The sequence below is a fragment of the Alligator mississippiensis genome, chromosome 8 (assembly GCF_030867095.1).
Source record: "Alligator mississippiensis isolate rAllMis1 chromosome 8, rAllMis1, whole genome shotgun sequence".
Taxonomy (NCBI): domain Eukaryota; kingdom Metazoa; phylum Chordata; order Crocodylia; family Alligatoridae; genus Alligator; species Alligator mississippiensis.
This window is the reverse complement of record NC_081831.1, coordinates 1942741-1967791: the sequence shown is the minus strand read 5'-3', so window position 1 is coordinate 1967791 and position 25051 is coordinate 1942741. Positions and strand designations below refer to the sequence as shown.

The window sequence follows — 25051 nt, the reverse complement described above, 5'->3', positions numbered from 1 at the left end:
CCACCAAGTCCTCCCTCAGTCTTGTCTTCCCCAGGCTGAACAGTCCCAGATCCCTTCTTAATCTTTCTTCATAAGGTTTGTTCTCCAGGCTCTTAATCAGTCTTGTGGCCCTTCTCTGGACCCTTTCAAGGTTCTCCAAGTCTTTTCTGAAGTGCGGTGCCCAGAACTGGTCACAGTACTCCAGCTGGGGTCCCACCAGCACTGAGTAGAGAGGAAGGATCACTTCCTTGCCCCTGAATGATGGGGAGGGGAGGCCTGGTTAAAGGCCTCAGAGTGTGTGCATGTGTCACCCCAGTGATGCCAACCTCAATTTCTTCCCACTGCAGCCGTCAAGATCAAGAAGAATAAGGACAATGTGAAGTTCAAGGTGCGCTGCAGCCGGTACCTGTACACCCTGGTTATCACGGACAAAGAGAAGGCTGAGAAGCTCAAGCAGTCCCTGCCCCCAGGTAACTAAGGCTGAGGGAGTACCATACTCTTAAGAGGAGGATGTGGTAAGGAGTTTCCTCTGGCAGCTGAATCAAGGGTGTCTTTCAGTGACGCTCTGGAGGACTTTGCTGCTGGGGCTGGGGAGAATATGGCTTGAAGCTCTCTGTGAGCAATGCTAGCACCTTCCTGGGCTGATGAAGTTGTCCAGGAGCCTGGGTGGGCTGTCAGGCAGTGTTAGTGTTGAGCTTGTAACAGGTGCCTTCCTAGTCACTCCCCTGGCTCTTCTGTATCCGTAGGCTGTGAGCATTCAAAACACTCCCGGTCACGAAGTGTTCCCTGCCATAGCCTGTTCTTCTAGCTGCTTACTGCTGCATCATGCGGTATCCCTGGGACCCTGTGAACCTGCTGCTCCTGCCCATCTCTTTCCTGGGCAATTCTCCAGGGCAGAGAGCTAAGGGTCTGCAGTTAGCCCAAAAGCAGTGCTGTTGGGGGTGTCCTGGTCACGGCATCCTAGAAAAGCAGGTCTGGCAGGGCAGGGCACTGAAGAGACTGTTTTGTCTGGGTCCTTGCTCAGGGCAGGAGCAGCCGGCATCGAACTGATGTTGAAGACCTGGGACAGAGCTCCCCGGTAACATTGTGGTGCTGCGCCCTTCCCCCAGCATTGACTCCATGTGTTTAATGCATTGGAAATGGTGCTGCCAGGAAACACAGAGAAATCAGAAGGGGGCTGAAATGAGGCTGACCCTAGGGTTGTTACAGAAAGGAGTGGCTTCCTGTTAGACTGAATAAGATGATGATCCGGGTTAATGTGGGCCAACCACAGCAGTAATGTGCTGGAATAGCAGCCAAAGGCAAGGTGGGCGCCATCCCTGAAAATGAAATAATGGGCCAAGGGAGAGTGTGGGTTGTTGGGTTGGCCTCCCCCCTGAAGTCCCTGGTGTCCTGCGTGTGGCTGGAAGCAGCACACTGAGCTGCAGCCTTGCCCAGTAGGAAGCAGCAGCTTCCCCTTCCCTCCTGGTAGGAAGGAGGTCTCAAAATGATGGAGGCAGATCTGAGGAGGGGGGTGATTTCCTTCTTGACCCAGCCTGCGCCCTGCCCTGAGATGCTGCTTAGCAATGGAGCTGTAGAGAGCATTGAAGCACCCTTGGCTTGACAGCGGGATCAGCACTGAGTGCCCCAGGCCTGTGGCACTCAAATTGGGCAAGGGCCGGTACATAGACCTGCTGTCTCTTATGGCCAGGGAGCAGAGATGGATGTGCAGTGCCCTGGAGCCAGTGCTGCTGCATTGAATGCTATTTGTGGGTGTGCGGCTGCAGTCTTCATGACCCTGAAATCTTGAGGAAGATGGAGAAACCTGCTCCCGTCCTTGCTCTGGACTGCTAATAGCCTCAGCAGCCTGCCTCCAGGGTGCAGGGTACTGTTCCTTTCGCAGCCAGCCAAGCAGCAGTAATGAGAGCTGAATTTGTCCCTTGAGCGTCTCACCCTTTCCCTCTCCTCCTCCACAGGTCTGGCTGTGAAGGAGCTGAAGTGAACTGGATGCACCCGGCCTTTTCATATGTATTAATAAAAAAAAAAAAAAGCAAACTCTTCTTGCATGTCGGGCTGGTCTTTCCTGCCAGATGCCTGAACCATAGCTATGCTCCTGCCCTCTACCCTGCTACCCATGCCATGACACACTGGCTCCCTGGAGTCTTCCTGGCCTGCGGTTCTGTGAAGTGGCAGCAGCATTGGAAGAGCTGGTATTGCAGGGCTGCTGACCCAAGAGGCATGGGTCAGGCTGGCCTGGCCCCTCTGTCCAGTCAGCTGATGTTCTGATCTGCTGCTGTGTGTCCTGGGACTTGCTGTTCAGTAGAGCATCCTAGTGTGCCTAGCTTCTGCATCTCAGCTGGCAGGTGGGGTGGAAACAAATAGGAATAGGGGGGAAGGTAGTTGAGCCACTGGCTTGGGTTCTGCTGGGACTAGTTATGCTCTCTCCTAGTCAGATTGCACCTTTACTAGCCATGGGCTCTTTGCAACCCTGTGTGGAGGGGAAGGAAGGGTGACTGCCCAGGCCCCTACCATAGTAGGCCTGGCCTGGCCATGTAGCAGTAGGATCCCAGCCTGCAAGGAGGGTGCTGCTGCAGCAGCTCTCCATGAAACAAGCCAAGGTCCTTCTGCCTCATGGGTAACGCGCAGCCTTAACAGGCCTAAACACAGGAACAAAGCCTGCAAAACCACTTACCCTGTACCCAGCTCTGTCTTAGAGCTGCGATCCTCCTTTCGGCAGCGAGAGGTAGATCTGAGCACAATCCTGCCTGCCTGCCCCATGCGGACAGCTAGTGGGATTTTCAGGGACACAATTCAGCAAGATGCCTCTAGTCCCCTGCTAATCAAAACTTAAGAATAGAAAGCAGATGTGCTAACAAGACCTGTGTTGAGGGGCTTTTAAACAAAGGTCCTATGAGTACTAGCACCAGCTCTGGGCTGAGCCCTACCTCTCATGGAGGGAATACAAACATGTCCACGTTCAGCCAGCAAAGCCTCTTCATCTGTGCTGGTCTGCTGCTTCCAGGCAAACAGGCAACGGAGCCAAGTCAAATAGCTCTGCTGCCCTGGAGAGTCCCCTGCAGCGGTGAAGTAGCCGTGCCACGCTGGTACTAGGTTTGCTCAGGGCACTGAACCTTGTGTAATGTGATGTACAGGTCAGCCTTGAGGAGGATTCCAGGGTGCTTATCACAGCCAGTGCTGCAGCTGCTGGGACTTGGACATCCTTCCTGGCCTGGAATCAGCTGGGCATCGATTGGCACCACTGAGCAAACCCTGCAGGCAGCACACAAGCGTGTATGGCAGTAATGCACACAAATTAATAGCACATAACCGGGGCAGGTTATGGAGAGCTGTGCTTTTCTCTTAACAGCCCTGGTCCAAGAGTTGGGTGCATCCATGTCTGCAGAGGCCTGGCTACATCCTTCCTTACTCACAGCACATAATTTACCAGCATGGGCTGGCTTGAGAGGCCATAAACAGGCATGTTTCAAAGAGCAGGGAGCAAGCACAAAGGGTGTGCATGCACCTGCTAGGGGCAGAAGGAGTGGAGCTTGGAGCTCTGCCATTAGACCTTTCTGTCCTGCTTGGCTCTTTGCTAAGTACAGAAGCTGCATCTAGATGACTGGCACAAATGGAGTGCAGATCTGGGGCTGTCCCAAGCTTCTGCTCAACTGCTGCACTAAATCTGTACATAAGTAAAAGTCTTCTGAAAGCTTTCCTCTGTGAAGACCAGGAGCTTTCCCAAAGAGGGCATGGATGAGATCATTCTTTTCCCGGAAGATTTTTGCAGCGGAGCTGTTGCAAACCACCCTTACCCCAAAACTGGTGGCCTTTCCCCAGCTTGGATATGGACCCAGGTCCCTGGATCTCCAGCTGGAGGGTTGGGTATTAATCATGTGTGCTTGAAAGGGGGCTATAAAGAGGCAACTCCATGAGGGAGGCCAGTATTTCATGGAGGATTTACAGTGACACTAAGCCACTAGAGAAGCATCCGTCTGGCGAGCCCCTGAGAAATGCATGGGACATTGTTACAGTTGCTATGCAAATGCAATGGGCTGTGTGAAATAGCCCAGCCCAGGGGATGCTGCTCATCAGGGTCCCTCAATGAACTATCTCGTTAGACCGCACTGGGGGAGCCGGGGCCCTTCGGCTGGGCTGGCGCTGGCCTGCCTTCCACTGGCAGCTTTGAAGGATGGTGTTATGGCACCGCTGATTCATTACATCAGCCCCGAGGCCATGACATCATGCGGTAAAAGCTGGGAATTTACGGGCTCTGTTAGGCGGCGGCGCAGGAAGCAATAAAAGCTGTGCAAGGCTCCGTGGTCCCCTGTGATTCATAGAGGGGAAGGGGAAAGAGTTATGGGGCTGGGTTGGTTTCTTGGGAGCCATTACAGGCTCGTTCCTGCCTGGGGGTTCTGGAGATCTCAGCCTCGCTCTGCAAGCATGCTTTGGGCCCAAGCTGCTTGAGCACCAACTCTTCCTTAAGCCCCAGCTCCTCTCCGTGGGGCTAGGTCCCTTCCAGGATGAGGAACAGGTGGCCTCCCATGGGGGCAGCGCCTTGGCATGGTCAGCAGCAGGCGGTGGTGCAGCTGTCTTAAGTGGCGCCCTGGGGTTTTCTTACCCGGGTGAGTGCCAGGTTGCAGGGAGAGGTTGAGATGTGACCCTATCGGTCAACAAACTGGAATTGAGTCAGACAGGGGGGAGTACTCAAAGTGTGTGCTCAGCAGGGAGACCTGCACACAGCTGGGACATGGAGATGCAGTGGGGATCCCTGGCTATCCCGCATGCTCTCAGTCCTACGGTGCACAGACAGGGACGTCTGCGTTTTTTCTACCCAGCTCCAAACCCAGCTTTGGAGGAGCAGGAGCTGCTTGGGGTGAAGCAGAGACAGCCTCTTCTAGCTCAAAGGCCTGCAAACCCATCCTATGTTGTGCCAGGCATGCATCAGATTAAGGTCTCTCCCCTTAATTCTGCCCCTCTGACACAGGCATGCCCCAAATGTTGCTTGTCGTCCTTGAACTGAACCAAAAACATGTCCTCGCCCGATTGACTCCTCTCCCCTCGCTTCAAGGCCTGGTGCTCTAGCCACGGGGACTCTAGTCTGCAGCACCTTTCGGCCTGGTATCCGGGGTCAGTCTTTATCCTTTGGGCACCTCTATGCCATGGTGTTACCTGGGGGACCCGGGGTGACTAATGCCAGGATCCTGGGACCCCTTGCAAGGGGTGGCTGAGCCTGGGCAGGGCAATAAGGAGCTGGTTGGATCCGATTTCACTCCCTCGCTGTCTTGTTGCCTTCGCAGAAGACATGTCCTTTGTTTAATCAGCCAGTTGCCTAATCAGTCACATTCAGCTCTGCAGTCAGAGGCCTTCCCCCAGGAGGGCGTTAGGTAAGCGCCCGCGCCCGCTGGCAGAGGACAGGATAGCGGGGAGCTCCTCTGTCACCTGGCCAGGGGAAGCGAAACCCCCTGCCTCTCCAGCTCCTGCTGGGTTCACACAACTTCCAGGACTAGCAGCTCCCTTGGAGAGCTGGGGGTCTGGGGGGACTGCCCCTGCCCTGGTCTGCTCTGCAGAGCCCAGCCAGCCAGGTCAGGAGCAGGGTGTCCCGGCCCCGCAGAGCTGGAAGTTGCCCTATCTGACCCTCCTGAGACGAGCTGAGGCAGGGCTTGGGAAGAGGAACTTGCTGCTGTCTGTGCGCCAAGCCCGTTGGAGCAGGGGCCGAGGTCTGTGGGGCCAGACGCCAGCACTGTGCAGCCCACGGACACCCTGCACCAAGGGACCTTGCAGCCAGAAAGGGGTTCTCATGGACTCTGCAGCTGTCGTGGGGGGAAGACTGCATCAGGGGCCTGCGTGGGTGACTTCCCACAGGAAATGCCTCTTTCCTCCTTTTTAACCCCACATGCTCCTTGCTGCAAGGCAGCATGTGGGGTTAAAAGGGTGGGATGGGGGAGGGTGTGAGGGTCTCCACCCCCAGCATAAAAGCAAACCCAGCACACTTCCTCTTTCCCACACGTGGCTGTTAGTCATGGTAGCAGCCCGCAAAAGATTGGAGCAGCCTGACTTGTTTCCTCCTGTCCCACGAGGTCTGTGTCCCAGCTCGGGGCTGTGGTGGCCCCGGGAGTGCTTCGCGGTGTTTATCTGGCCTTGCAGCTTCTAGGTGCGTCTCCATGCTACCTGCCTGGCTGGGCTAAGTGACTTGCCCGGGGTCACACAGAGCATCAGTGGTAGAGCAGGGCTGTAAATGCAGGTCTCCCTGCTCCCAGGCTCAGCTTCCACCACAGACTCAGCTTCAGGGACTGTCTGGCCTGCCTCTCCTTGCAGTCCTCTGCGTTCCCAAGGACAGGCTGGGCTTCCTGGGGCTCACGTCTTTCTAGCTGGCAGGCACAAGGCGTAGAAGCAGGCCCTGTCTGCTACCAGCTTGCAAGCTGCTGGGACGATGGAGGGGCTTGCAGATCATTTCTCACATCCTGTGCCAGCCTGACGGCATAAGAAACAGCCTCTCATGGCAGCCGTCCGGCCCGCTGCCATCAGCGGGGCCTTGAGCTTGAAGGACCTGGCTGGGCAGAGAAGGACGACTCCGAGCTGCATGCGGAAACCCAGCAGCAGCCAGTTGGCATCAGGCAGTGGGTCTGGCTCCACGGAGGATGTGGTGCAGGATGCGCCGGGGAGGACTGGGTTAATCGTGGATGCACAGTGCTGTCTTCACTCCTGCTGCGCAGACGGGGATGCCGTGGTCCAGGAGGGCACGGGCACTTTCTCAAGGTTGCACGGCGGCTCAGGAAGGGACCCAGGAGTCCTAGCCCATCTGCCTGGTCTGCACCCCTGCCTAGTGCTTCGCAAATGAGGCATTGCACCTGGCCTGGGGGTAGGTGCCAGCCATGGCCAGGCCAGGAGGGTGGGGGCGCGGTGGGCAGACCCCAGGCCATGCCCAGGACACATCCCGGCAGAGCCTGCAGGAGGGGGTGCGGGGGGAGCACCTCTATAGGGCCTGCAGGGGAAACGGTCACATCCCTCTGGAGCCTGGCAGGAGCCAGGGCGCTGCCCTATAGAGCCTGCACATGGCAGACGAACCTGGCTGTTACAGCCCCTATAGAACGTGCCAGGAGAAAGGGGGCTGGGCAGGTATAGCCCCTATAGAGCCCATGGGAAGACTGGGCTGTTCTCACCCCTACACAGATCATGGGAACAAAGGCAGCTGAGCAGCACATCCCCTATAGACCAACCCATGGGGACAAAACCGGCCAGGTGAGCAGATCCCTTAAAGAGCTGGCAGAGTCTCGCCTCTATAGAGCTTGCAGGGGTGACGCAGGCTGTGCTGGCCTAGCCCTATAGAGCCCATGGGGATGAAGGGGGCCGAGTGGGCATGGTCCCCTATACAGCTGGCAGGGTCGAGCCTCTATAGAGCTCACAGGGACAACCCGATGATCTCACAAGGGCCCTTCCAGCCCCTAAACTGCTGTGAATCTGTGATGCGGGCTGGGCTGGTCTAGCCCTACAACCAAGGGGGCCAGGTGGGCATGGCTGTCTATGCAGCTGGCAGGCTCTGGCCCCTATAGAGCCATCAGGGGTGAAAGGGGGCCAGGTGGGCAAAGCCCCTATAGAGCTGGCAGGGTCTGGCCCTATAGAGAAGGGGCAGGGTGGGCATGTCCCCTATGCAGTGGCAGGGTCCGGCTCTATAGAGAAGGGGTCAGTGAGCATGTTCCCTATACAGCGGTCAGGGTCCAGCCCTATAAAGAAGGGGTCGGTGGGCATGTCCCCTATAGAGCTGGCAGGGTCCAGCCCTATAGAAAAGAAAGCAGGGTGGGCACATCCCTTATGCAGTGGCAGGGTCCGGCCCCATAAAGAAGGGGTGGGTGGGCATATCCCCTATAGAGCAGGCAGGGTCCAGTCCTATAAAGAAGGGATTGGTGAGCATGTCCCCTATGCAGAGGCAGGGTCTGGCCCTATAGAGAAGGGGTCAGTGGGCATGTCCCCTATGCAGAGGCAGGGTCCGGCCCCATAAAGAAGGGGTGGGTGAGCATGTCCTCTATAGAGCAGGCAGGGTCCAGTCCTATAAAGAAGGGATTGGTGAGCATGTCCCCTATGCAGAGGCAGGGTCTGGCCCTATAGAAAAGAAAGCAGTGGAGGCATGTCCTCTATAGAGCAGGCAGGGTCTGGCCCTATAGAGAAGGACGGGGTGGGTGGGCACGTCCCCTATGCAGAGGCAGGGTCCGGCCCTATAGAGAAGGGGTGGGTGGGCATGTCCTCTATAGAGCAGGCAGGGCCCGGCCCTATAGAGAAGGACGGGGCGGGTGGGCACGTCCCCTATGCAGAGGCAGGGTCCGGCCCTATAGAGAAGGGGTGGGTGGGCATGTCCTCTATAGAGCAGGCAGGGCCCGGCCCTATAGAGAAGGACGGGGCGGGTGGGCACGTCCCCTATGCAGAGGCAGGGTCCAGCCCCGTAGGGAAGGGGCCGGGCTGTGCGGGGAGGCGGAGCGGTGCGGGGCCGGGCCGGGCCGGGGCGGAGCGGGGCGGGCGCGGCTGCAGCCGGAGCGGAGCCGGAGCCGGAGCGGAGCGGAGCGGGGGAGCCGGGCTGGCGGGGCGATGCCGGGGGCCCGCGGCGAGTACGTGTCGCCGTGGTGGGCGGCCTGGCTGCACGGCTTCCCGCACCTGAGCCTGCGCCTGCAGCCCGTGCCCGCCGCCTTCCGCCCGCGGGACCCCGGCTACCAGCAGGTGGGTGCGGGCACGGCGCGGGGGGCGCGGCGCGGGCACCTGCACGGCTGGCGCCCCACCCCAGAGCCAGCCGCATTTGGGGGCACCGCTCTGCCAGCCCCAGAAAGCGCCGGCCGCGCCGCACGATGGCTCGAGGTTTCCAGCACCGCCGCCACCGAATCCAGTCCAGGGCTGGCAACCGTCTCCATCCTGCAGCGGGGCACGCCGCCTGCCAGCCCCGCATCCTGGGGCCAGGCCCTTCCCACCCCCGCCTGGGTTTGGAGGGGGTACGCGCAGGCTGGAAGGGGGGCAGGCGGCTCCGCTTCCGGGGGCAGAGGGGGGCAAAGAGCCAGCGCCTCGTGGGAGGCGAAGCCTCGCCGGACTCCCCTCCCCCAGCTTTGCGTAATCCCCAGCCCGGCGAACAAAACCCGCTAAGATGGTTGTGGAGAAAGGCAGACAACTCGCCGGGCTCCCTTCCAGCCCTGGGAAAGCCTCTGCGGCAGCCGGGGCCCAGATGCGCGTCCCCCGCGTGGGCACGGCGGCCTGCTGCGCCTCCGGAGCTAGCATGGACCTCTCCGGGCCGCCCCCTGTTCTGGCCGGGTTAGGGGTAGGGGCTGCCCGTGGAGCTGTTACTGTGGGGTAACATCCTGGGAAGGCGATCCTTACCACATCCCGCAGCTCCACGTCCCGCCCTGCCTAGCACGCTGCAGGAGGGGCTGGTGGAAGGGGGTGCGCCGGGAGAGCCGTGGCAAAGCCGGGATGGTGACCTCGCACGGGTGCCGAGGGCACGGGGGGCTGCCCGTCGAAGACTGCCCCGCTGCATCCGACGGGCGGTGGAGGGTACGGGAGAGCGGCTCCGTCCCAGGGCCGGGGGGTGGGAGCACTCGTGACCATTGCATGGACACAAGTCCTCTCCCCAAATCTGCCCTGCTTGGTGCCCGCCACCCCAGAAGCAGCCGCATGCCCCTAGCGCAGCCTCTGGGATGCAGAGCCCACTGGCAGCCGTAGACAGGATCGTTCCTTTGCTCTCCCCGGCGCTGGTTAGGAAGCGTCTCTCCAGCCCCCGTGCCGTGCCCTTTGTGGCTGGGTCTGGAGCCCATGGTACCGGCTTGAGGTCAACTCATTCGGCTTTTATCTGCCTTCGGTGTTGCCTGATGGGGCTGGGAGGAAGGAAAACCTGAAACAATTGACCGCAGAAAGCTTCCTGCGCAGGGGGTTGATCATCTCTGCTGGGGCCGGAGCCCGCCGTGGGGTGGGGCTGAGAGCCTGGTGGTGCCCCCACTTCCCGGGCAGCTTTTACCCCCACCTGTGCCACAGCCCCGCCGAAATGCGGCCACCTCTGGGCTGGCACAGAGCGATTGGAAGTGGAGGGAGTGGGACAAGCCTGGGGCGTGGTGTGTCCTTAGGGCCCCTCTGCCCTGCCCCACTACCCCCCAGCAGCAGGAGCCCGTCTGGCCCTTGCCCCATCTAAGTCTCTACCCCAGGCGGAGGTCCCGGCGCTGTCTGAGCTCCCCGAATGGGGAGCTGTTGGGCTCCGTGCTTAATCGCCTGCCCTTGGGCCGCAGGGATAGGGGTCCTGGAGGCACTAACAAGCCTGTCTCCGCGTTAGCCACAGCCCAACTTGCCCCCTCTCTGCCCCGCCAGCTGCCGAGGCCAGGCCGGTCCTGCCCGGGGGCTTGGGACAGGCAGTCGAACCCCCGGGGTTTCCTCCTTGCACACGCGCTGGACCCTGGGGTCGGTGCTGCCTGCTGAGGCACCATGGCTTCACTTTCGCACCCCCCACCCACGCCTCCTGGAGAGACCCCGCTTGCCGGCAGCTGCCCCTCGTGACCGGGGCGTGAGTCCCGTCACATGGGGGGCGCCTGGGCTGGTGCTGCAATGGGAGAGGGGAGCACGGGGCCTGCGGCCGTGGGGACAAAGGGGGCTTTATTGCAATGGGGCAGGGGGCGGCTTCCCCCTCGGAGCCTGCTGCCGGGGCCAGAGGCGAGATACGTGTCTCCCACTGGGTTCGGCTGTTCTTCTCTCGCCCTTTGGTACTGTGCAGTCAGCGCTCCTGTCCCCGGCAGGGCAATAAAGGCTGGGATTGACCCTGGCAATGGGAAGTGCAAGCAGGCGTCGGGAAGGAGCCGGCCCTCTGAGTCACCCTCAGCAGGCAGTCAGGCTCCCAGCCCGCAGGACCGAGGTGTTGCTGAGCCGGGCGCTCTTGGGGCACCTGGGGCTCGGGTGGGACCCCTTTGCAGCGCGAGAGCTGCGGCAGAGCAGGGAGGGTTTGCAGGAGCCTCGTACCCACTGGTCCTGCCTGGCTCGGTCATGCGTCGTCTTCGTGAGCGACGGTGCCCAGCGCCCGGGGCTCTCGCCGCACTGCTTCATTGAGGCACGCCGCGCTGCAAAGGTCACTGGGGGTAGATGGGCCCTATTGTTATAGATGCAAATCAGCGTCCTCCTTGCAGCCGGCCGGGGCGCTGCAATGGCCCCGTGCTCCCTAGGATCCCCTCCCAGCAGTGGGTGGCCTGGGGTTCGTGTCATCCCGGGCTCCGTGTTGTCTGTGCATGGAGCCCCCTGGCCCTGCCTGCTCCGGGTGCGGGGGCCCGCCAGTCCTGCCTTGGCACTGGTGGAGAGGAGGGCACTGGGCTGCACGTAGCCCTGCCAGGCCCCACCTTTTTGGGGTCCGCAGCCAAGGGCTTGCCCCTGGGAACCCAGATCTGTGCAGTTCCTGCGTCCCAGCCCATGCCTCAGCACTGACTCGGGCCTCTCTTCCCACGCAGTCGCTGCTGTTCCTGGGCCTGGTGGCAGCCGTCTGCCTCGGCCTCAACCTCCTCTTCCTCACCGTCTACCTGATCTGCCTGTGCTGCTGCAAGAGGGGCGAGGGCACCGAGACCAAGCAACCCAGCTCCTGCTGCGTCACCTGGACCGCCGTCATCGCCGGCCTCATCTGCTGGTGAGTGCCCGGGCTGGACCGGGGCGTGGGAGCTGGGTGGATGTGGGGGTCAACCTGCTTCAAGCGGGCAGCGTGCGGCTCGGGATGGCACTGCTCCGTATGCACGCACCTGCGCTTCTGCAAATGCCTGCACTTGGGCACCCAGAGGTTTCACAACTGTCACCCACCTTGTGACAGTCGTGGGCTCGCAGGCTGCTTTGCTACAGAGGAATTGCTTTGCTCTTCCATGGGGGCACGGCCCTCTGCCTCAGATCTCTCCGGTGCATCTTGACCACCCGTGCGGCAGCAGGACCCGGTCCCCCTGCTTCACCTGTGCTAGGGCCAGGGGTTCTGCCACGCGGTTGTGCCGGGCTAGATGTCCTACGAGCTTAGACCAGTGATTCTCAACCAGGAGCTTTGAGATCCTTTCAAGAGTACCGCAGGACAGCGCTAGCACAGTTCAGCGTGTGAGCACGATTCACAAGACAAACCCGGAGGTTTCAAACAGGAGCCCGTAGTGGTAGGAACGTGCCAACCGGTCGTGGTCTTCCCGAGGTCTTTGCATGGAAGAATTGCCGTAGTCATCTCCCATAGTCAAAAAATGAAGGCAGATTAAGAGCTAGCATTTTCTGAGGGGCGTCTAGAGTCTGAAGTGGTTGATAACCACTGGCTTGGACAAAAGGAATCAAAACTCATGGAAGAGGTGATATCTTTTATTAGACCAACTAGATTTTTGCAAACAAATTAGTTTAGTTATTTGCAAGCTTTTGGGCACACTCGCCCTTCATAGGCATAGGAGAGAGCAGGGAGTGTAAAAGTTCTCCTAGGTAGAAGTGAAACGGGTTCGTTTGGGATGCTTTGGACAGGGCTGACCCTGCCTTGGGCAGGGGGTTGGACTAGATGTGACCCCCACTTCCAGCCCCGCTGCTCTAGGAGCTTGCATTGATGAGAAGCAAGTGCAAGCTGCATGGTCCAAGGGGCTGGGATCTGCCCGGGGATCCATCCTGGCTGCTTTATCAGCCTGGAAGCTGACAGCTCCTGGCTCGGCGAACGGGGGCGATGCTGGGGCCAAAGGGCTCCTGTGCCCTGGAGCAGTTGCAGCCCCTCGGACCCATTGCTGTGAGCCAGGAGCAAAGGCTTGGGCTGGCACCTTTGTCCTGCACTGTTGCAATAGGCCCGCGGCTGGTGCACGCGGTGCTGGTGTGGCTCGGACGCCTGGGTTCGTTGCTGCCTGCCCCAGCCCTGCCCTGCAGCCTGGGTCACTCCCTCGCCCTCTCCGTGTCCACCTGGGACGTGGGGCCGTGAGCTGCCAGCAGAGACGGGCTGAAGCGTCTTTTCCAGGGTAGAGGAGCAGAGCCAGGCCAGGATTCGGTGCAGGCGGCCAGCCCAGGCCAGGCCTCGCTGGGCCCTGTAAGCAGGATTTGCGACCCAGCCGCGCACGTGAACTGCAGCGATGAGATCCGGTGCTCTGGCAGCTTAGGCAGCAATTGCCTTTGGAGGGAGCGATCTTGGGACTGCCGAGCCCTTCCCCCTTCCCTCCTGCACCCTCAGCCCTCCTGCTCCATGAGTTTGCCCCCCGGGCACGGCTAATTTGGGCAGTGGGGAGCTGGGGTTGCTAATCCCAGGCCCTGGAGCAGATGGTGGCTGCAGCACTGCACAGCTGGCTGCTCAGGAGCCCTGGGCTCATCGCGGACGAGGGTCCCCACACCGCAGAGAGGGGCTGGGCTTTGCTCCATCCGGGGCATCCCGCTGTGCTGGCACTGCCGGCTGCGGGGACGGGGTGCTGTGGGCATCACGGGCGCTCTGGGCAGTAGGGCCATGGTCCTGCTGGGGGTCATGCCCGTGTTTGCCTCAGCCGGGCCCATGCTGGGGGTGGGGAAGGGGGGCTGGGTGCAGCCCTGGTGCAGCCCCAAGCTTGCCGTGCCCGTCTGCTGTCAGGTTTGGGGCGGCTGGGCAGGGCCCCCTCCTTGCAGGGGAGGTGCTGGAGCCAGTGCCGTCTGCATGTCTCCCCAAGCCCTCGTAGCCAGATGCAGGGCAGCCGTCCATCCCCACACAGCTGCTCGAGGGGCGGGGGGGACCCCGGGGGCTGCTAATGGCCTCAGCGTGATGCGGGCAGGCTAGAGCGCGTCTCCTGCGGCCGAGACAGACCGCTCAGTGTCGGGTCATAAATATGCCGTAACGAGGAGAAGGCCTCCAATTAGCCCGGCGTGCTCTTCCCATGACTGCCCCCCTCCCCGCACGGCCGCACGTGACTTCCCGGGCTCTGCTGCTCATCAGCAACCGCAGCAGCAATCCTGCCCCAGCGCAGGGGCCTGGAGAGAGTCCCCGCTGCTGGCGCATGCCTAAGACCCTCCCTGGTCACGGGCAGCACCGTGCCCTGCAGTCAGGCACCGGAGGCCACGTGCAATCGTGGTCGGGGGTGCCAGCCTGGGGGGTGCCCATGCAGCTGTGCCAGGCCTGGGGTCCTGCACCAGACGGCACCGGCCGCAGAACTGAAGCTGCCATTGCCGGCACCTTGCTGGGGCTGGGCTGAGACTGGAACTTGTGATGCTTGTGCCCGGCAGCAGGATCTGAACCCACCACCCTAGCAGGCATGATCTCCTGGCCATGGGGGTGTCTGGCTGGGCCGTGTGATTGCAGGGGGCTCGGGTGCCCCCGCAGGGGAGCACCCTGCTCCGGGGTCTCCGGGCACTGACACCCCCCAGAGGAGAGGCAGAGCTTGGGAGGCAAAGGGCCTGGCAGGAGGTCGCCCAGTGCATCAGTGGCAGAGTCGGGCTGGAACCCAGGTGCCCAGGTGGGGTGCGCGTTTGGGACGGCCCCATCCCACAGACCAGGCTGCACGGAGGTCTGGAGCCCCCCGGCTGGGGTGAGACGGGGCTGGAGGGGGGACCAGGCAGAGCCCGGCTCATTCCCCCCCACCGGGGGATTAAGCGTGGAGCAGGTTTAATCGGGAGCTGTGCTGCTGCGATCCTTGTAATCTGCTTTGCTGGCCTGGTGGCCTCAGTGCCCGGCACTCGCGGGCATTGCGCACCGCGGGCATCTGGCTCCCTGCTGCCCTCGGCCCCAGCTGTTGCAGGGGTGCTGCAAGAGCTCCCCCAACCCCTGGCACAGCTGGAAGCCGCGTGCTCCCAGCAAAGACCAAGCCAGGGCTCCTGGGGACCGTGCCCAGCTCTGCTCCTGGCTGCTGCATCTGCCCGGTCTAGTCCTGAGCTGGGGAGCAGGGACCCCAGGACCTGGAGAGGGGATGGCTCTGGGGCTGGTGCCCATGGGCAAACCAGTGTGCCAGGGCAGGGTTGCTGGGCAAGGGGCTGGCGGCTGGCAGGGGAGGGGTCTCCCAGGGGCAAGCCTGGCCAAACCACGGCATTTCTCTTGCCCACAGCGCTGCCATCGGCATCGGCTTCTACGGGAACAGCGAGACCAACGATGGCGTCTCCCAGCTGCTCTATGCCCTGGATAACGCCAACCACACGCTGTCTGGCATCGACTCGCTGGTGAGAGCCCCCCACCATCACAGGGGCCCATTGCCTTGGAAGATCGGGGGCTGCCAGGACAGGGCAGGGACATGCCTTGATCTCAAGCCTCGTGCCTGGTGGCGCCGCTGGCCAGCCGGCCTCTCTGGGGCTCTCGGCCGCGGAGCAGAGAATGGGCCTTTGTGCCGCCTGCCGGGGAAGAGCCGCGGCCCCCTCCCCCAGGCCGTGGGCTCTTTCCGGGCAGCCTCCTCCGGAAGCGGCATCTCCGCGGAGGGATGGGTCTGGTGCATTGCAGCCCCCGCGCTGGATGGTGCTTGGCTCTGCAGGGAGCCGGGTGATGTGCCTGGACAGGCATTTCCTCCGCTGCCCACGCGGCTGGGCCGGACAGCAGCTCGCTGTGACGCCCACACCCATGGGGGCCGGTCCAGGTGCTGGGTGCTTCGTCACCCTCTTGGCACGGAGCAGCAGTGGCCCATGCAATGCAGACGCCTGTCCCAGGTGGGCACAGCACTGCCCTGGTGCTGCCTGCTGCGCAAGTCCCAGCTCACGGGCCGTGGGTGGCTGCCTTGTCCGGAGCTCCTTTCTCCGGAGCCCGTTGGAGGCGTGTTGCCAGAGCATGACGGCATTGCCTCTCTCCCTCCATCTGTTCCTTGACCCCGGGGCCTGCTGGCTTTCTCCTCTGGGGTGCACGCAGCCTCAACCACGAGCAACTTGGTAGCCATGGGGCTGCCAGAGGCATCGTTCCCCTGGGTGCTGCAGAGCCCAGCCCGGGATGGATGCCTGGAGCTCGTAGAGTGAGATGGCGTAGGGCTGCAAAGCTGCCGGGCGTTGCAAGGCTAGTGGCTCATGCCCAGTCTCGGCCTGGCAGGTCTCAGGGACCACGCTGCAGATGAAGGTGGGGCTGGAGCAGCACCTGGCTCTCCTGCGGGAGATCTTCACCCCCCGGGGCGACTACCTGCAGACGCTGAAGTTCATGCAGCAGATGGCCGGCAACATTGTGCTGCAGCTCTCGGGGCTGCCCGTCTGGCAGGGCGCGAGCCATGACCTCTCTGCAACCGCCGGCCAGATCAGCTTCGTGGAGTACTACCGGTGAGCAGGACCGGGGCAGCCGCGGGCTGGTTGTGACCGTGGCTGAGCGCGGGGGCTCACGGCTGCATCCTCCCTGTCCCCGTGCAGGTGGCTGTCCTACCTTTTGCTCTTCATCCTGGACCTGATCATCTGCCTCCTGGCCTGCCTGGGGCTGGCCAAGCGCTCCCGCTGCCTGCTGACCGCGTGAGTGCCGCCCGCCTGGACAAGGCATGGGCTCTGCCCAGTGCACCCCTGCCTGGGTAGCTTGCACCTTCCTGCCAGCGGGGCAGCACTGGCATCCCCCTGCCCAGGGCAGCTATTGCCTCTCTGGGCTAGGGAGCTTCGCTGGGGCGCACAGACCACTGATTTGCACCGATGCCCGTGGTGATGCTTTGGGAGATATGCCATCCCCCATGGGCTGACCAGGGCCTGGTGCCATGGTCACCTGCTGTGCTTGAGCTGCTTGGCAGGGGGACCTACGTGCCCCAGGGGTGGGCTTGGACCTTGGAGCTGGCGATGGGCAGAGGGTTGGGACCCCCAGGGGCAGCCCTGGCTGGTGCCCTGGGCAGCAGCAGGTCTCAGCCCCAAGGATTTCTCCCTAGGATGCTGTGCTGTGGGCTCATGACACTCATTCTCAGCTGGGCCTCCATGGCTGTGGACACCTCTGCGGCCGTGGTGAGTGAGTGGGGATGCAGCTGCTGTCGGTCTGTCCCTCCATCTCTGGAGAGCAGGGGCTCCCTGCTTGCTGCCAGCTCTGGAGAGAGGCAGCAGCAGAGAATGGGGGGCCTGTCCCTTGGCTTCACCCTCCTGCCCTGACCCTTGGGTCCCTGGGGAGCAGGGCAGGAGAGCCTGCATGCATGCCCATTGCAGCCACCCGGCCTCCCTCTGCCCCTCACCTGCCCTTCCCCAGCTGTGCCCCTGCTCCCAGGCCGGCCTCCCCACCAGCACCTGGCTCCACTCTGAGCCTGCACTGTCTGGCCTTTGCAGGGCACCAGTGACTTCTGCGTGGCCCCAGACCAGTTCATCATGAACCAGACGCAGAGCGAGCTGAGTGCAGGTAGGGCACACCTGCGTCACGTCGGGAGCATGTACGTACGGCCCCTGTGCAGCCGGCACCATTGCAGCGGCGTGGCTGTGGGTCTCGTGGCTAGATAGGGCGGAGCTCTGCCCTCCGTGGGGAAGCCAGACCTGCCCCTTCCACCCCGATGCCCAGGCCATGCTGGAGATGCTGCCGGCCCCCTCCATACAGGCTTCTTGGCTGTGTCCCCTGTTCCGGGGCTGTTGTGCTCGCTTGGTGCCAGGGCTGGGCTGCTTGCACTTGCCCCCGTGGCTGCGTGAGCCCAGCAGACTGCAGGGAGCCGCAGTCCAGCCGTGGGGGGCTGGGAGCACTGGCTGCGTGGGGCAGGGCGGAGGGGCTTTGACCTGTCTTTGCCTTGCAGAAGTGGTTCACTACTACCTGTACTGCAGCCAGAGCCTCAGCAACCCCTTCCAGCAGGTACAGCCTCCCCCCATGCTGGCATCCCGCAGGCTGGGCTGGAGAGAGCCCCCCCAGGGCCCTGGGAGAAGGGCAAGAGTGCATTGCCTGTGGGCGGAGGGGGTGACACAGGCCGGAGACTGGTCCCAGGGGGTCTTCCCTGCCTGGAGAGGCAGCGAGTGGGAACAGAGCTGTCCGGGCTTCACTTGCAGGCTCTGACCATCTACCAGCGCTCGCTCACCACCATGCAGATCCAGGTGCAGGGGCTGCTACAGTTCGCTGTGCCCATTTTCCCCACCGCCAAGGTAAGGCGAGGCACGGGGTCGCACATGCAGCTGGAAACCCAGCCACGCCCGGGCCACCTGGGGCATGGGGGGTGAGGACGCGGGTCGAATCCTGCACCCGTGGCTGGAACAGCTGCAGAGCCCTGTACTGCCGCCAGCTGTGAGCGGTTTCCGCCGAGCCTCTGCCCTGACCCCCGCTCCCTGCTGCAGAAAGAGCTGCTGGGAATCCAGCAGCTGCTGAACTCCTCCGAGACCAGCCTGCACCAGCTGACAGCCATGCTGGACTGCCGGGGCTTGCACAAGGTGAGGAGCTGCCCGAGCGCCTTGCTGGGGCGGGGGGTGATGCCTCCAGGTGGTGCATGAGCTGGCGTGGTCTCTCCCGGCTGCAGGACTACCTGGATGCACTGATGGGCATCTGCTATGACGGGATCGAGGGCTTGCTCTACCTGGCCCTTTTCTCCCTCCTGGCCGCCGTGTCCTTCTCCACCATCATCTGTGCCACGCCACGAGCGTGGAAGCACTTCACTAGCAGGTGAGTCCTGTGGCTGGGCTGGCCAGGTCCAGCCTAGGAGGATGGGTGCCCACAGACATGGCACGGCAAGTGCTCTGCCCTGCCGTGTAACTGCTCTTAACCTCCGAGTCCCCGCGCAGCAGCCAGTGGTGCCGGGCACCTGGAAACATCAGGGAAAGTAGATCCCCGTTCCTGATAACTACCCCAGCCCCGCGTGCCCGGCGAGACGGGGTGAGGGCCAGTTTCCCCAGCCCTGCACCAGCCATGGCCATGGGGCTCCTACCCCACTGTCTGGGTGTAGGTCTGGATTTGACGGCCCTTTCCCCTGTTGCCTCGCAGGGACCGGGACTATGATGATATCGATGAGGAGGACCCCTTCAACCCGCAGGCCCGCCGCATCGCCACCCACCACCCCGCCCGCGGGCAGCTCCGCAGCTTCTGCAGCTATAGCAGCAGCCTGGGCAGCCAGACCAGCCTGCACCCGCCCGCCCAGACCATCTCCAACGCCCCCGTCTCCGAGTACATGTAAGGCTATGCCCTGCTGCCAGGATCCGTGCCTGGCCCCAGCTCAGGATCGGTGCCTAGTGGCACCTGCAGCGTCTGCACCTAGCTTGGCGCCCAAGGGCCCTGATCCTGGAGGGAGGCGGGCTGGTCTCACTGCTGCAGGCCTCACGTGCCCCTGTCCCATCTCCCCGCAGGAACCAGGCAGCCCTCTTCGGCGGGAACCCGCGCTACGAGAACGTCCCGCTGATCGGCAGGGGCTCTCCTCCCCCGACGGTACGGTGGGCCTCCGAGGCCAAGTCCTTCTTGTGATGGGACCTTCTTGGGAAGCTTCTGCTCTGTTGGAGGCCAGAGCTGGTGCCGGTGGCTCAGGAGCAGCTCCTGTCCCCGCCTTGCCTGTCCTGGGACACGGGTGGGACGCAGCCCCTCTGGGCCTCCCAGCCCATCTGCAACTGGGTCTGGGTCACACAGGCTCCAGGCATGAGAGAGGAGGGGGCTCAGGACAGAGTAGGTCCCTTAGCCCCAGCTCCCAGCTTCAGCAAGTCACGCCGAGACACTGGTGGCTGCATTCGACCGGGTCGAGACGTGCCATCATTGAAAAGGCCTAGCCCGTGCCTGTCAAGCGGGTTAATACGCTTTCTGGCTAACCAGGTGCTTCTGGGAAGGGGCCAGAGCATTCAAACCTCTGGGGCACAGTGGCCACGTGGCCTCGCTTACTTTGGGGGTTTGTAGCTCTTCCGAAATGCTCGCTTTGACCGTGTTTCATTCTCACCAACGCCCCCCGCATGCCTGCATGACGTCCTCTGCACGCCCACTGCCTGCTAACGTTTGCTTTGTTTCTTGCATCGATGATTGTGGAGCTAAGTTGCCTGTTGAGTGTAAGTCCTCTGGGGGGGAGAGGCGGTTTGTTTTCCTCTTTTCCTGTTTGTTTGGAGTCCGGTGGTCCCCCGACACCCATCCTCCCCGCTGCCCCTGGCTGCCTGCGCGCGATTCCTTTTGCCTTACTTGGAGCAAAACCACGAAGCCCTCAAAGGAAAAGGCCCTGGAGTAGGGATGCTGCGTCTCTGCCCCAGCCCCGGGGTCTGACTCCCATCTGGGGTGGGGGAAAGAGACGCCAGACCCCTCGGTGCATCGGGTGTCTCGAGGTGCAGCTAGGGCAGGACTCTGATGAGAGGAAGAGGCTGATGGAGCCCTTTGGCTCCCAAAGGATTTGAAGGTCCCGTCTCAGGGCAGCTGAACGTGCTGCAGAGCGAAAGGTTTAAATGCTGATTTTTCCTTCATTTCCCTGCCGAGGCTGGAGCTTGGGAGGATCCGATGCCCTGGGAGGCAGCTGCTATAATTGCTTGGAGACCATTGGGGGTTGAGCCTTGGGCGAGGGGGTTGTTGTGGCGTAATGAAGGGAAGGAGAGGCTGCATTCCCTAATGGGAAGCATTTGCAGCATGCAAGTCTCTTGCCGCAGGCGGAAGAGACCTGCGAGGCGCATTGACAGCAGAGGCCGCAGGTGCACACGTAGGATCCAGCTCCTCCCCGGCGTGGGGTTTGGCTGGGAGGGGAGTAACTTCCAAGGGGCTCGGCACCGAGACACGCTCCCTCGGAGTGACGAGGCTGGCGGGTGGGCATCTCCACCCTCAATAAGCACGCGCCTAACGAGCGTGTCTCTCCTTGCCTGCAGTACTCCCCCAGCATGCGTGCCACGTACCTCTCCGTCAACGACGACCATGCCCGGCGTTACACGCCCGAGTTCCCGGCGTAGCGCCCGGCCCCCCGCGGCGCCGCGGGAGGAGACGCGCGGACGGCGTTCCGGTCACGGCGGCTGGGGACACGGTGACACCTCTCCGTGGCCAAGGGCAGGGACAGGCGCCCGGGGCAGTCCTGGCAGATGGCTCCCGGGAAGATCGCTCCTGCCTCCGTTCAGTCTTCCTCTCTGAAGCGCACATGGGATACCCTGCAGCCTCCATCTCCGGACTTCCCTCCTGCCCTGGGCCTGATGCAGACCCCCTCCCCAGAGCGAGGCGAGCGGCAGCTGGCGCATGGACGCGACCTCCTGCCCTCCCTGCACTGTCGTGGGCATCGCTGCAAGCTGGTGGATGGATGCAGCTTTGCCCTCGGTTCCTCCGTGCTTCCTCCCGGTGCTTGACGGGGGCTCTCTGCGGTCCATGGGGCCTTCGGCAGTCTTCCTCCCTGCTGCCAGCGCAGCGCGAATGACCAGACCGGCACACTGTCCACGTCACAGCCACTGTAGCAACGCGATACCAACCACTAGTGACCCTGGCTCCATCCGGGAGCCCCCGCAGCTGGACTTTCATGACCCTCTGTCCGTAGGTCCCATGCATACGACCACCCCTTCCTTGCAGTCCTTTTGCCAGTGGAATTAGCCGCGAAATCACCAGCCCCAGCTGGGATGGTCTCAGGTATTACAGAGGCTGCAGACTACATTTATTTCATCCTTTCTTTTTTGCTTGCATTGATTCCCCTCTTCCCTCGGTGGTTTTAACTCCTATCCAAAGAACAGACACAAATGGCACACGTCTTTGGCCTTTTTAGAGGGTTTTTAGTTGCGCGTGTTTTACATGAGGCTGTTGGCTGGTGGGTAACTCTTGGGGTTGGTTTTTTTTTAGCACTTATTTTTGTTGCAAAGAGCTGCCTGGAGCATTAGATTTAGGGAAAAGCTGCATTCAACCCCTGAGAGGGGTTTGGGTGGGGGAGACGGCATGCAGCCAGGCACTTTTCTCCTGCCAGCGATAGCAGGGGATGGCAGCTACCCGGATATCACTGTGACCTGGCTCTCGACTGCGGTGGAAAGGAGGGGGAGATGAGCAAGCTGGTGCTGCTTCGGAGACGGGATACTTCCCCTCGCCCCGAGACCCGGCTAGGCGCACAGTGCTACCCACGGAGGCTACAGGAGACGGTCTCCAGAGGCAGCCGCGGCGCAGGGGAGCTGTGAACAGGAGCAGGCTCGCAGCAGGGCTGCAGCTAGCAGATTTCAAGGCCTCAGGTGTCTCCTCTTCCAAGAGAGCCTCGGTTCCTCCTTTGCTGGCTTCTGCTTCTCGGCAGGGTGGGGGAGGCTCCCTGGAGGGAGGATCAGGACCCAAAGAAGTAGTTCCCTTCATTCACAGCACAACGGGAGCTGGGTTGAACTCCGGTCAGCTCCCAAAATCTGCAGGCACCTCCTGGGGCTGAGCGGGGGACGAGGGCTCCCGGTACCCAAGCACAAGAAACCAGAGACCGCGCGGAGCCGGACCTAGCTTCGGTCTGGCTGGTGAGGCCAACACTGGGAGACCCCTCTCTGCTCTTCAGACCCCCACGTTGGGCTAACAGTGCTAAACCCAGGCAGGCTCCTTCCCCGGGCACCACGGGGAGGTTTTATTACTTGACAGCCGGGACTCACCGTGGCTTTTAAAGCACTTGTACATATCTTGTACCATAGCGTCGTTTGTACGTCCCTGTTCGATGCCACTAGAGTTAGGAGCCAGGCGGGACGGTTTCCCCCGGGTTGGGTTTTTTGTTTTTTGGGGGTTTTTTTTCTTTTAATGTTCCAGTGTAACGATGCTGATAGCAGAGGTGTTTTTAACGCATGTGGACTAACCTCATCCGGAGCCCCGTCGCGAAGGTGCGGGAGCCCCGTCTGATTTGTATGTACCCTCTGGGACGAAGACAATAAACACTTGTATTAAATCTCCACCTCCTGTTGCTCTTGCATGGTTTTTACCCCCGGCAGAAGCCGTGGCTTGGTGGAAGGGGCCTGGGCTGCACGTTTAGGGCCCGTCGGAGCATGGCCATGCCAACCCTGCTCTCAGGATTTGATCCCTCTTAAGGCTCCAAAGGTCACTTGCTACCACTTCCCCTTCGTGACTGTGTGGGCCGGATTTCGAGAACTGCTCACAAATAAAGAGAGGGATTATTTCAATATCCCTGCGGCACCTGGGCTCTGCCAGGCAGCTATGGTTCAACAAGCCTGGCCTCGGAGCCGCATGGCGCGCACCTGAAAATTGGCTTTTGCAAACTGTCCCGCTAGCAAAGAGGTTTTCCAAAACAGCTGCAGGGAGCACAAAAAGCAGAGTGTGAATGGGTCTTGGAGACCTTTCCACACTACTTTGTCCAGCTTTCCTCTCATTAGGTGCCTCTGGGAACGAGGATCCTTGCAGGGAGCAGGACGCAGGCGCGCCTGTTCGGTTTAGAGAGCAGTGCCACCCCCTGGCACAAGTGGTCCATGCAGTGAATGGTCTGTGCAAACAGTCCGTGCAAACAGCCCGTGCAATGGATGGTCCGTGCAATGGCTGCACCGTGCAAACAGTCCGTGCAATGGATGCACAAGGTAGTTTCATGTGCTTGAGATGGGAAATACCCCGGCCAGCCCCCGCCCCTACCACTCAGCCCCAATTCAGATCCTGTTCAGAGGCTGCCTGCATGCTGCCCTGCTAATCGCTTTCTTCTTATTTTTAACTGGCTTGCCCAATAAAGCAAGGGATGCCGGCACTAGGGTTTTTAAGGTTACAATTGCCTTCAGTGCCTGCAATTACTAGCAAAGCTGTTTGGATTTGCTAATGGCCATGGTGTTGGCTTTTTTTACTGTGGCTGGAAGATGCGGGGTAAGCGGTGGAGCGCGGTAGCCGGGGCCCAGGATGCAGCTGGCAGCGTGGTGGGGGGTGTTGAGGCCTGCTGTGTCCCTGCTCCGCGGTGCACGTGCTTGAAGTGTGCCTGGTGGGAGGAAAGGGTCTTGGGGAGGAAACACCTGTGGCTTCCTTGGAAAGGAAGAGAGCACCAGCCTCTCGGGCAGGGACAGCGGAGCTTGGTCATGCAGGCTCAGCCCCCAGACTGCTGGGCAGGAGCTGGCACTAGATGCCCTGGAAGATGGGATGAGGACTCCAATGCCCACGTCCAAAGGAAACTGCCCACGTCTTCACTGAGGACCTGAAACAGGAATCACCACCTTGTCCTTACAGGCTTTTCAAGCTCTGGATGTTCAGGGCTGGACACACGTCCAATCCTTCTGGGAGCGCTGCTGATTTGCAGCTCTGAGATCTGCTGGCCCCGAAGGTCCACCTCGCCCAAGTCCCGTAGGTCCATCTCGCCCAGGTCCTATAGGTCCATCTTCATGCTGGCCCCGGAAGTCCATCTCGCCCAGGTCCTACAGGTCCATCTTCATGCTGGCCCTGTAGGTCCATCTCGCCCAGGTCCTATAGGTCCATCTTCATGCTGGCCCCGGAAGTCCATCTCGCCCAGGTCCCATAGGTCCATCTTGTGCTGGTCCCATAGGTCCATCTCACCCAGGTCCTACAGGTCCATCTTCATGCTGGCCCTGTAGGTCCATCTCGCCCAGGTCCTATAGGTCCATCTTCATGCTGGCCCCGGAAGTCCATCTCGCCCAGGTCCCATAGGTCCATCTTGTGCTGGTCCCATAGGTCCATCTCGCCCAGGTCCTACAGGTCCATCTTCATGCTGGCCCTGTAGGTCCATCTCACCCAGGTCCTATAGGTCCATCTTCAGGCTGGCCCCAGAAGTCCATCTCGCCCAGGTCCTACAGGTCCATCTTCATGCTGGCCCTGTAGGTCCATCTCGCCCAGGTCCTATAGGTCCATCTTCATGCTGGCCCCGGAAGTCCATCTCGCCCAGGTCCCATAGGTCCGTCTTGTGCTGGTCCCATAGGTCCATCTCACCCAGGTCCTATAGGTCCATCTTCATGCTGGCCCCGTAGGTCAGCCTTGCCCAAGCCCTGCCTTGCTCTGGAGCAGGAGGGTGAATGGGACCAGCATTTTCCACCCTGCTCCTCTCCCCCTGCAGCCCCCAGCCATGCGTCCCCCCGCCGGTGGATTTCCCATCTCCAGCAGGGGCCAAGAGGAGGTCCCCTCGGTACCTACCAGCCTGGGCGCACCCTGCACAGGTGCCCTTGTGCAAGCGGGCTGCATCCGGCAGCATCCACGTGCGAGGGGCAGGAGTTTTTTCTATTGCATAAAATGCAACGGGGGTTGGGGGCATTGCTCTGTCAAGGAAGTCACAGCTAGACAGACCCCTGCTCGCAGGCCGCAAAGGCTCCAGGGGAGGGTGACACCTCCGTCCCCGTCTGCCCTGGCTGGAGTTAGGGGTTTGCAGCCGGAGCTGCCCCAGGGTCCTGGAAGAGGCCGGTGTTGTGTATCCTGGGCCCTCCCGCGCCGGCCTGCTTGTGCATTCGCTCCACGCCTCGG

At 61.6% G+C, this 25051-nt stretch overlaps 2 protein-coding genes across 5 annotated transcripts in view; both read left to right on the top strand.

Annotated features, from left to right (window-relative positions):
• The window catches only part of RPL38 (ribosomal protein L38), a 548453-nt gene extending 546440 nt beyond the window's left edge, over positions 1 to 2013 (top strand). For all 4 annotated transcript variants that reach the window (XM_059732011.1, XM_059732012.1, XM_059732010.1 and 1 more), the window contains exons 4-5: positions 327 to 449; positions 1935 to 2013. In XM_059732011.1, coding sequence (XP_059587994.1) covers positions 327 to 449; positions 1935 to 1960 — 149 coding nt within the window. In that variant the 3' untranslated portion in view covers positions 1961 to 2013. The remainder of the gene's footprint in view (positions 1 to 326; positions 450 to 1934) is intronic.
• A 6452-nt stretch (positions 2014 to 8465) lies between these two features.
• TTYH2 (tweety family member 2) lies at positions 8466 to 22550 on the top strand. The gene is made up of 14 exons (XM_006270631.4): positions 8466 to 8664; positions 11409 to 11581; positions 14940 to 15051; positions 15899 to 16119; positions 16207 to 16302; positions 16701 to 16773; positions 17086 to 17155; positions 17538 to 17593; positions 17785 to 17877; positions 18067 to 18159; positions 18246 to 18388; positions 18707 to 18892; positions 19066 to 19144; positions 20542 to 22550. Exons 1-14 carry the CDS (start codon positions 8536 to 8538, stop codon positions 20620 to 20622), a joined length of 1605 nt encoding a protein of 534 aa, XP_006270693.3. The 5' UTR covers positions 8466 to 8535; the 3' UTR covers positions 20623 to 22550.
• Positions 22551 to 25051: the final 2501 nt, after the last annotated feature.

Excerpts from the sequence above, each read along its gene's own strand:
- TTYH2 (XM_006270631.4), top strand. The coding sequence starts at position 8,536 with ATGCCGGGGGCCCGCGGCGAGTACGTGTCGCCGTGGTGGGCGGCCTGG. Across the intron at positions 11,582-14,939 it reads ATCGCCGGCCTCATCTGCTG|CGCTGCCATCGGCATCGGCT; the intron begins GTGAGTGCCCGG and ends TCTTGCCCACAG. Across the intron at positions 19,145-20,541 it reads GGGGCTCTCCTCCCCCGACG|TACTCCCCCAGCATGCGTGC; the intron begins GTACGGTGGGCC and ends CCTTGCCTGCAG.